Raw genomic sequence first — 12136 nt, 5'->3', positions numbered from 1 at the left:
ATCTCGTGAAATTCTTGACAAAGTCGTAGCTGATTCGTAGACACATGACGTAATCACCAATTCCCCGATTGAGTCACGAATTACCTACGATTCAATTACTTCTCAAGAGCGCACTACGAGTCAACTGCGATGACACTGACAGTATTTGTGCATGCGTGCGTCATTGCGGTCGAAAATACAATACAGTGATGAAATAAACATAAAAAGGTTGTTTAAAATCAATCAGTTAAAGTCAGTTTAAAATGGCAAAACGATGTGCAAAGTGTACGTTTATGTGCGTTTTGGATTTTAAATGCCCCGTAAACGAAAAGAGTTCTCCAGAGACTGTACAGGTAGCTTCTCAGAAGACAAAGAACCCGCGTAAGTCGAAAGGAAAGATGGCGAACAATGGGAGCGGTGTAAACAATCCATATACCTCTACACCAAAGCCAAGTGGCGTTATTCAATCACCACAGATGAACGGCTCATTTTTGCAGGCAGGTCAGACTTTCAATACAATGAATCCAATGACTACTTTGTATCCATTCCCGCCGAATAGCAATTATGGTTTATGGTTTATTTATGAATCCTGCGTCCCCAGGGTTTAATAACTTTAATCAATCGGCAATACCAACCATGATGTGTTCACAGCCGAATACAGATTTTACCACAGTATTGAGTATGCTCATGTCCCGGATTGATACTATGGATAAGAAACTTTCCACATTAGAGAACTTACAACTGTCAACACACTTTGTTTTCTAATGTCACGTATTTTCGCGACCTTCAAATTTTTTCTTTGACCTCTAAATTTTCGTACTTGTACGATACCTTAAGACAATTATGTCTGCATATACTCTGTGTGTGTTGGGGCTATTGCTCACCCCTCATCATATTACAAGTGAAGACCCTGCATCTAGTTACATGAAAAATATTCATGAAGTGACAGACCCATCTCACAGTCACAGTCTTTGGTCCAACTTTGCTAAACAGATACCGACAAAGCAGGCAGTTGCTTTATTGAACCAATTTTTCCAGTTAATTAAACATCATAACCCAAATCCAAATCTTAAGTTGTATTTCGGGCTGTGTTCAATTCTGCTTACTAGAAAAAACAGTAAAAATTTTGGCAGGAACCGTCTCACTTTATTCTACTTATGTGTATTACTCATCATATTAGGAAATAATACACAATCAACCTCAGGTCCAGTTAGTTCAGACTTATGTGGCACTTGCAATTTAGCAGTTAAATGGCATCCAGATAGAGGAGTCTTTTGTGAAGACTGTTTCATGCAGAATGTCAGGGCATAAGTTCACTTACATATCAGTATCATTGTGATCATTCAAATGAACCGTGGCAATGTTCAAACTGTGGTGTATTTCATTTTAACTCTACTTTCTTTGACCACACAAAGTCTATGCAATCAGATAATTCATTATAACATGTCAGTACAGACAACTCATCCGTCATTACATGTATGCGATCCCCAGGCTCTGGACAGTAAGCACCCTTACACTGTAGCACACCAGTCAGTAAACAAACATGCATAACTACAAACTCTCAATCTATGAGACACAACAAATTACCAACTCACAAATCACAGTATGTACAACACTTAAAAAATGTGACTGTAAACTGTCAGTCTGTTAAGAAGAAAAATTCAGAAGAGTTTCCATCTGATTACGATGTTTACAGAAATGATCGAACAGGCAGGACTGGAGGCGGGGTGTTTGTACTGGTTTCAAATAAGTTTAGAAGTCATGCTCCTGTGATATTAAAATCTTCATCTGAAATTATTTGGGTAAATATAAAGCTAAATGGTAAAGAAGACCTGCAGCAACCGATTGTATAAACGCTGGTTAAAGTTACCGCTCGGTAACATTCAAACCTTGGTAAGTTTGCGGTTATTCAGGTTTAGTAATCTTCAAGGTAACTCGATTGTATAAACACGATATACCGCAAAGTAACCTAACCGCGCATAGTGGAATTTAACCACCGGTAACTTTAACCAAAACATTCCCACAATGCATTTTCTAATGACGTAATTTTCGCGCAAAGTGTCACGCTAATAAACAGCGACATGTATTAATTTTTATCAAATTCATTTACAAATGAACTCACAATAAAATAAAGTGTACATTTTAACTATAAGTTCATCAAAATGACCAGGGACAAATTGATAATGATGTCGGGATTTGCATCATTGAGCGGAATCCCTGGTGCTTTCAAACTGCAAGAGAGTGCTTGCAAAGACGTCTATTCTTCTAGTTGTTCTAGATGTAACATTAAAAGTAAACATGGTCGTCGTAACATGCTATGCTATTCTTCTTATTTGTCTTATATCCCGTTTTAATGACTGCGTTACAAAATAATACGGGAAATAATATCTTTCGCAAAATAACTGGTCATTATTAACACCAATGGATTAATAACACCACACTGGAATTCGGAATGTCCCATTTAGTACACGGGTATAATGCATTCATTTATCTGTTGTGTAATGGGGTGTTTTCCATTCTTTGTTTATTAAAATATTAAATTATTTTCTTGTACAATAAGAGAATTTACCATAGACAAATTAAACATTATTCAAGTTTAAATATATCTTTGTATGAATAAAACTGCAAATGCAACTGAGTTCACCAACGGCTATTATTTGAGCCGCGTGCTGAGAAATCTTGGCTTAATGCATGTGCGTAAAGTGTCGTCCCAGATTAGTCTGTGCAGTCCACACAATCTATTCAGGGACGACACTTTGCGCTTTTCTGGTATTTTGATTTTCAAGGAAGTCCCTCCTTACCGAAAATCAAGTTAAGGCGGAAAGTGTCGTCCCTGATTAGCCTGTGCGGACTGCACAGGCTAATCTGGGATGACACGACACTTAACGCACATGCATTAAGCCCAATTTTCTCAGAACAAGGCTCATTTAATAAACTGCTCCGGTTCATTTTAACAGCAGTAATGTACATAGAGTACATGACGTAGCTTGTGACGAAGAAGAAAGTTTATTGAGTTATTAAACTCATTTGAATAGTGATAGGACGGCATATGGTCTTTATTTAACTTTGCTAACATAATTATTAAAGACCCTAGATGCAAAATCGTATATTATTGAATTAAATGAATTATTTATGGATTTTAAAGGATTATTAAAGGAAAGATACTAGTTCGAACGTGTTTTGTTTTTTGTTTGTACTTTTGTCGTTCCCTGTTCTCGGAGAAATGATTTTAACATGGGCGCCATTGATGCATCGGATCACACACGGCATACCCATAACATAATATAAAAACACGTTCTGTGCGTCCTTAAATTCGTCGTCCGAAGTCGGAAATCGTATTGCCCTGTAAATTAAGTCAAATAAAGTGTCAGTCGCAGCAATTTGTTGTTTACTCGTCGAAATTGTGAAGGTCGTCGATGGTTAGCTTTTATAATGTCGCGAGCCGCGGCCATTTTGTGTAGGTTACCTCTCGGTTACTTGTACTTACCCACCTAGGGAAGCAGGGTATGTTTTAACAGGGTTTTAACCAATTGGTATAACTAACCAAATTTTATACAAACGCTTACCGGCCAGTAACCAACACGTTACCGACTTTTAACCGCCGGTATGTGTTTAACCGCCGGTTTAACTGTTTATACAATCGGGTGCTGGTCTGCAGTGCATACCGACCTGACAGGGATTTTACATGTATAGACGAGCTGGATCATACCATCAGTCTGACTGATGAATTAAATAGTACAATTCTAATTGGGGGCGATTTTAACCTTGGGGAAATCAATTGGAAAAATAAAACTGTAGACTCTAATGCTTCACACCCAGAAGAATGAAACACAATTTTAAACTTTCCAGATACTTATTCATTAAACCAAATAGTTGATGAACCAAAAAGCCTATCTGATACCACTAGGAAATGTCTTGACCTGTTTTTCTTGTCTAATCCTTCTTTAGCCGAAAAAGTTAAGGTCATTTCAGGTTTTAGTGATCACTGCTGACACTGCATCCCTTTTGTTGATATTTTATCCTCTGCTTAAATAAATCGGAAAAAGAAACGGAAAATACTTCTGTTTGACAAGGCTAACTGGTCGGAAATCAAAACTGGTTTAATAAATTGTATAAATGTAAACAATATTAATGATATGAATGTCCAGAAGCATTGGGACAATTTCAAAGTCTGTCTTAACACACTTGCTGAAAAATACATACCAACTAAAACTGTTTTTGGCAAGACGCATCTACCATGGCTGAATTCTGACATTAAAAAGCTAATGAAAAAACGTGACCGGACTTATAGCAAAATGAAAAAGACTAAGAATTACACTTTACTTCCAAAAATTCAGAAGATCAGATCATTAATACAAAAGAAAATTCGTAACTCTTACTGGGACTACATGAACAACATAATATGTGATGAAACAGAACATAAACATGGGACAAATAAACGTTTTTGGGGGTTCATAAAAAGCTTAAAAAATGACTCATGTGGTGTAGCACCCTTTAGAGATGATGGGGTCTTAAAATCTAACCCCAAGGAAAAAGCTGAAGTCTTAAACACATTTCTTCTGTTTTCACTAATGACACAAACAGCTCATATCCAGATCTTGGTAATAGTCCGTATAAAAACATGCCATCAATTAATATTACGGTAAATGGTGTTAAGAAACTCCTACTAAAACTGAATCCTCAGGGCCAGACCAAATCAAACCCAGAATCTTACTGGAATGTGCAAAGAAATTGCACCTATTTTTAAAATTCTTTTTAACAAAGCACTTATTTCTGGTTCTGTCCCTTCTGACTGGTCCATGGCTTTTGTAGCTCCTATTTTTTAAAAAGGTGAAAAGTACCAAGCTAGTAATTATAGACCAGTCTCATTAACATGTATTGCTTGTAGATTGTTTGAGCATATCGTTGTAAGTAACATCTTAGTACATCTTTACAACTTTAATATCCTGGTTTGACAACCAACATGGCTTTCGAGCCCGGCGGTCTTGCGAAACCCAACTTGTGTGTTTTATCCATGACTTAGCTTCTACCATGCAGAGAGACCAGATGGATGTTGCCTACATGGATTTTAGCAAAGCATTCGATGTTGTACATCACGGTAGATTGTTGCTGAAACTAGCCCATTACGGCATCACGGGCACTACACACTCTTGGATTAAAGCTTTTCTTGGTAACCGTAGTCAACAGGTTGTAGTAGATGGGGCAACTTCCACCATGGCCCCTGTAATTCCTTGCGTACCCCAGGGATCAGGTCTTGGGCCTCTTCTGTTTCTGCTCTACATTAATGATCTACCTTCGTCTGTGAAGTCAAACGTCCGCCTATTTGCGGATGACTGTGTCATGTACAGATCCATAAAAACTTTGGCTGACACTAGTCAGTTTCAGAGAGATCTAGATAGTCTATCATTGTGGGAGCTGAAATGGAAGATGTCTTTTAACATAGAAAAATGTCATATCATGCAGGTTACGAGAAACCTTAAACCATTAAAACAGCCTACGCTCTTCACAATCAACCTCTGTCTGTTGTAAACCAAGCCATTTATCTTGGCGTTGAAGTAAGCTCAACTTTGAACTGGTCACCTCACGTAATAAATTAAGTAGTAAAGCAAGCCAGAGCTTTGGATTCTTAAAACGAAACATTCATTCTTCTAAAATAGAAACTAAGGCAGCGGCATATAACAGGATTGTTAAACCATCCTTGGAATATTGGTCTAGTGTGTGGGACCCTTACCATCAGATAGATATTGATAAAATTGAAAATGTTCAGCGTCAAGCCGCCAGATTTGTAACGAATAATTACAGCAAGACACCAGGCACGGTCACAAATATAATTAAGGATTAGAATTGGAATACCTTGCAATCAAGAAGACAACAAGCTAGACTCATTTTGTTCCATAAAATAGTATATAATCATGTTGACGTCAATCCCCTTCACTATATCACTCCATACATTAGACACTCATGCCATCACCACCACATGGCATACCAAATACCACCAAGTACAGCTGATTACCACAAATTTTCTTTCTTTCCAAGAACAGTTGTACAATGAAACACACTTCCATCTTATGTAGTCAGCGCTGATACGATCCCTGGATTTAAATCAGTGCTGTCTACATCAGTGTTCCTTCCTTAGATCACATGTTTTTGCTTTTATCCTGTTTTAAACTCGACTAATATTCTCACCACACGCACAGTTGTATATGTATATCTTTAAGTCTTAAGGGCTTAAGGTGTTAGGTGTTGCAACTTTTTCGGCGTAAGCTGCATAAGCCAGCTTTTCACCTTAGCCTGACCTTTGTAAGTGTCCAATAAAATTCCAATAAAATTTCCCGCGGCTAGGTACGAATGAATACACTTCATTTATTACATTGAATGATTTGAGTTTACCACCAGAACATTGGAAACATATCCGCGTCTTTGTAACACTGTTTTACTGTATGAAACAATTTTATCTCGAATGAGAAGGCTTAATAGATAGAACAGTTTTACACTCAATTCTCGACATCAATACAGTTTGTGCGTACACCTTTTATTTTCACAGTATTACCAGCGCAAGAGCGTTTATACTTAAAAGGCTATGTTCTCATATTTAGTACTTACTTCCTTATTCCTGTCAACATGTTAACATGTAAAAGTATAAAGAGCAATGGAAGCGAGGCCTCACTTTAAAGCATTGCATTTCAACCCGCGAGGTATATCGGGTCAATTCGCGGACATTCAGAGTTTATATACAGGTCATCACCGGAGTTGGCGGCCAGTAAAATAATCGTTATATAATAAAGACGCTATCCGTGAACTAGGTGACCTGGAATTTTCTTTAGACCAGAAATATGTTAAATGAAGATATTCAGCAATATAATTATGGTATGTAAATAATAGATTCTTAATGTGTTTTCAACAATACAATGATAAATATTATTGTTGATAAATTTAACAATAATTATTCGTCCATATTGCCTAATGTACTAAAGTGATATTATGAGCATGTAACAGTTTATAGGTGTCTATCGCAACCGTTGATTATTTTTGATGTTTCTACTTCATATACACTTATATTAATTAATGCAGCATCATCATACTAAAACAATATACCAGAAAGAGAAAAATAATGCATTTGAATATCAACCGTACTTTCGTTTGACAACTGATCATGCGTTTACGAGTTGAACCTAAATTTAGTTTTAGTGCAGATTTGTTCATACGACACAAAGACACGAAATTGTTTTACGGATCATTTTAGCTTACAGGACTGGGTGGGTCACGTAAGAATATCGAATATAAAATATATTTTTATAAACAACTGGTAGCAAGGTTAGTTGCAGATAATTAATCAGTAACCACATTTTAACTAACTATTTTGACCTGTTAATTCTTTTCAGCTCAATTCAACAGTGCAAAATGCCCATAATATCACTTTAAGCATTAGCACGATGATAATTGATACTGTTAATAATCGAATCAAATAGCAATGCCCGACAAACCACTAAAACAGGTTTGTTCGAAGAACGCGCCTATAAATACGGATACTTCTCGTGTGGCCGGTTGACTCATATGTTTAAATTTCACTTCCATTCTTCTTGTGGTTTTCTGTTTTGTATCTATAGGTTTATGACCAGCAATATGTTATAATGTAAAATAAGCCGCGAAAACTCCCCGTAACATCCCGTACTGCGTGTGATGCAGCTAAGAACTGCACAGAAAAAGACATTCGCTATCCTTGATCTCATTCATTAAACTATTTACGCCGTATATCTTTTTTAAAGATATTTCTTGTTTATCATTGTTGATAGGATTTTCCTGAGTGGATTGAGTAACTCGGGTAACCTATCAATCTATTTCTTTTTAACCCCCTACGCATGGCCATGTATTAGTAACAAACATAGAAAAGAAGAGGGATAATCTGCTGTTTTACAAATTACCCGAGAAAAAGAGGAGCAGAGTGAAAGAAAAATCCTCGAATTTATCGAGGCGAAATTAGGTATTGAACATGCTGCCGGAGACATTAAACTGCCTCGCGCACACAGAATTGGGCGATACTACAGCAACAAAATTCGACCAATTGTTGCAAAATTTGCACATTATCCAGATAGAGAAAGGGTCCGAAAGGCGGCAAGAATCTCAAAGACGCCATATGGTATCTCGGAGCAATTCCCGATGGAGGTGATGGACACTAGACAGAAACTGATCCATATCACGAAAAAAGCAAGGGAGCAAAATAAAGAGGCATTCCTGAAAGTCGACAGGCTTTTCATAGACGGTCGAGAGTACAAGCCCAGTGCCTAGGAGCGAGGTGAGAATGTTGTGAGATGTGTGGTATGGAACGTTGTGGGGCTCACAACGGACAAGTGTTCAACACAAGAGTATGTTAATCTAATTACACAGTATGATATAATATGTCTGACTGAAACATGGACTAACTCTAAATCGAACATTCAACTTGGCGGATATAGTAATCCAATACATTCATTTAGACGTTACCAAAATAGACGTGCGAAACGGGCAAGTGGTGGCATCTGTGCGTATATAAGAGATAGCATACGGAAAGGAGTGTCTCTTGTTAAACATGAAATCGACTGTATAGTAAGGATTAAACTTCACAAAACATATTTTATAATTGAAAATGATGCATACATAGGATTTACATATATAGCGCCCGAAAATTTACCTATACATAACAGACTTGACGGCGACATTTTAAAGATACTAGAATCTGATATAAACGACTTTATAAAGCTTGGATCTGTTTATGTAACAGGGGATACGAATTCAAGAAGAGGCTTTAAAAAAGATTATATAGCACATGATCGGTGTTTAAATAATCATGATTATATTGATATTGACTACCCACTGCCTAGGACAACTTGTGATATGAAGTCAAACCGCTTTGGGGACTTATTATTAGATTTATGTATAGCTACAAATTTCCGAGTGGTTAACGATAGATTGCATAACGATAAGAACATTGGCAAATTAACCTGTTACACCCATAACGGTTAAAGTGTAGTAGATTACCTTTTAACGCATATTAACAACATTGAAAATATTGTTCACTTTGAAATAAAAGATATTAATGAATTTTCCAATCAAGCACCACTTGAATTTGATCTTAAAACTTACGTAAAAATAGCGTGTATACCCCTAGCGCAAAAACCTTTATTAAATGGAATACAGAACACCGTAATGCTTTTATATCCGAGATATCAATGGACATTGCAACTCTCGAGTCCCAGTTAAAGAATGGTTAAGACAATAGTATTAACACGGATGATTTGGTGTTAATGTTTACCGATAATTTAACGACAAAAGGCAACCCCTTTTTCATGCGCTCTGTAAAATCCAAGACACATACATTTGAGACACATGATAAAAACAAATAAAAATGGTACAATGAGGACTATAAACAGAAACGTAAAGAATATAAAGAGGCTCTCTACAATTTAATTTAAACAAAGGCGATAACGCCCGACAAATAGTTCTTGCGAAAATAAAATCTTACAAATATTTATGTCGCAAATGCAAAGCAGATTATAACCGTAAATTGGGACGCAAAATGGATACTATGAAATCTAAATCACCTAAAGAATTTTGGAAAGTGTTTAGTAAACCGCATACGAATTAGAAAGGTGAAAACATTAATTTAAACGAGTTTGTCGACCATTTTAGAACTCTTGCAAATAGCGGAGCTCTTCGTAATAATGAAAACAGTTCTAATTTTGTCAACAATTTTGACAATTGTAATGAAAGGGTTAGTTCTTATCCTGAACTAGACAGACATATTTCGTTGGAAGAAATTATATCGGCCACCAAACGTTTGGGTAACAATAAGGCATGTTCGTCGGATAGCATCATATATGAGTATTTCAAAGAGAGTGTTCATGTTATAGGACCTGCATTGGAACTGCTATTTAATTACATACTAATTTCCGGAAAATTTCCCAGTAGCTGGTCCACAGGCCTGATTATCCCCCTTTATAAAAAGGGAGACCCTTCAGTCCAAATAACTATCGGGGTATTACTCTTGTGAGTTGCTATGCAAGGCTATTCACAAGTATCTTGAAAGAGCGTTCACAAAAGTGGGCTCTTGAAAATGATATTGTAACAGATGCACAGTTCGGGTTAAAACCGGGATACAGTACAGTAGACGCAATTTTCGTTTTACAATCATTGATTAAGAGTCGCTTAGATGATAGGAAAAAACTATTCTGCTGTTTTGTCGATTACAAAGGCTTATGATTTAACAGATCGCATGTATCGCTGGTTTAAACTTATTCAGTCTGGTATCGACGGTAAATTATTGGCCGTAATAAGGTGATTATATGACCAAATTAAATTAGGTGTTAAACACTTGAATAGTATCTCAGATTTCTTTAAATCCGACATAGGCTTATTTCAAGGGGAAACGTGTTCACCAATTATGTTTTCTCTGTTCCTAAATGATATTGAAATGCACTTACAAAGTGATATAAATGCTGGCATAACCATTGACCAACTATCAATTTATCTTTTGTTATTTGTCGATGATGCAGTACTATTCTCTGAATCAGCGGAGGGATTACAATCGTCGTTGAAAAATTTGAACGAATATTGTAATAAATGGAATATAACTGTAAATGTTGGAAAGACAAACAAAAATATCTTTCATAAAGGTCGTTTGCCAACCGGGTACAGTTGGTTTTATAATAATAATCCAATTGAAGTCGTAAACAATTTCAATTACCTTTGTATAGTTACGTCGAGTAGCGGCGCCCATATACAGGCTACAAAAACGCTGTCGGCAAAAGAGCTTCGTGCGATGAACTTATTGTTCAGTATTACGAAATCGCTAAATGTACCAATCAACATAATGTTTAATTTGTTTGATGCATATGTTGCTTCGATCCTTAATTATGGTTGCGAGACTTGGGGATTTACTAAGGCGGAAAATATTGAGCGTGTACAGCGTAAATTATGTAAAGGGCTGCTTAATGTAAAACCCTCTACACATTCAAATGCATTGTATTCCGAAGTTGGAAGATATCCGTTGTATACATGCCGTTATTTGCGAATAGTAAAATATTTTTTAAGACTTTCCGACTTTAAAGTTCCTATTGTATTTTAAACAATATTATTCGTAAACAATGCGGAGAAGCAAGAAGCATTACACGTTCCAAATCTTGGGCATGCAAAGTTCGAAACCTCTTACAAGAATCTGGTTTTAAAGACGTTTGGTTGCATCCAGAATCCGTTCATATAAACACTTTTATTCCAATTTTTCGAAACCGCTTAAAAGATACTTTTATTTCAAATTGGAGAGCGGACGTTAATGAAAGTTCCTCATTGTACCTTTGCAAAGAATTAAAACCTAATTTTAAACAATCAGTTTTCTTAGATATCTTGAAGAATTCCAAATTCAGAGATATCATTGCAAAAATGCGGTTATCATCCCATTGCCTTTTTATTGAAACTGGTGGACATAAAAATATGCCAAGAAATGGGCGAATATGTTAAAACTGTTCATTAAACGAATTGAAGATGAATACCATTTTGTACTGATTTGTCCTTTTAATTACAATTTGAGAAATACTTATAGTATATAACTGATGTACTGTATACAATGACACGTATTGTTGACGCATGTAAATTTGTTTTTTCTGTTCATATGGTTGTGACGATGAGCTGTAAATGCTTAAGACGAAATAAACATTATGTTCTGTCTGTTCTGATTAAATTCAGTCTTGAAGGTCCTGGTCAAATTTTAAACACGTTTAAAATCTTGCCACGATTTTTCAGGAGCTCGCAAGTTGCAGGAACCTCTTACGACCTGCCCACGACTAGCTACGAATGAGTTAGGACCTTCGCCGATTGTGCTACGAATGTCACCGACCTAAAAATATTGGAAATCGGGACAAATCGTGTGGAATCGGGTCGTAGTGGAATACCCCTATTAACGACGATCATCCCGATCAAGCCACAATCTGAAAAAAAGGTTTAAATCGGGGCGGATCTAGTCCGATCGGAATCTAAATCGAGAAATTTGGCAAATTATGGTCTTCTTTTCAACATTTTTCTTTTTCTTCTTGTTTCTTGTTGGCCACGATCCCGCTACGCTTGTTTTGAGCCTGTTCAAAATAAGCGTGACGAGAGCGTAGAGCTCTCCGTTTGAGCCTGTTCAAAA

General features: G+C 36.5%; 1 protein-coding gene across 1 annotated transcript; it reads left to right on the top strand.

Moving 5' to 3' along the window:
- Positions 1-377: 377 nt before the first annotated feature.
- LOC127872482 (uncharacterized) lies at positions 378-8265 on the top strand. The gene is made up of 3 exons (XM_052415815.1): positions 378-480; positions 5003-5353; positions 8069-8265. The coding sequence occupies exons 1-3, from the start codon at positions 378-380 to the stop codon at positions 8263-8265; spliced, it is 651 nt and encodes a 216-aa protein (XP_052271775.1).
- Positions 8266-12136: the final 3871 nt, after the last annotated feature.

This window comes from Dreissena polymorpha, chromosome 3 (genome assembly GCF_020536995.1).
Source record: "Dreissena polymorpha isolate Duluth1 chromosome 3, UMN_Dpol_1.0, whole genome shotgun sequence".
In the NCBI taxonomy this organism is placed as follows: Eukaryota; Metazoa; Mollusca; class Bivalvia; order Myida; family Dreissenidae; genus Dreissena; species Dreissena polymorpha.
This window is presented reverse-complemented; position numbering and strand designations above follow the sequence as displayed.

Bases quoted from the DNA above. Each gene is read 5' to 3' on its own strand.
- LOC127872482 (XM_052415815.1), top strand. From the start codon at position 378: ATGGCGAACAATGGGAGCGGTGTAAACAATCCATATACCTCTACACCA. The intron at 481-5,002 runs GTCAGACTTTCA...TCCATGACTTAG, and splicing joins CGGCTCATTTTTGCAGGCAG to CTTCTACCATGCAGAGAGAC. The intron at 5,354-8,068 runs GTCAGTTTCAGA...CACATTATCCAG, and splicing joins AAAAACTTTGGCTGACACTA to ATAGAGAAAGGGTCCGAAAG.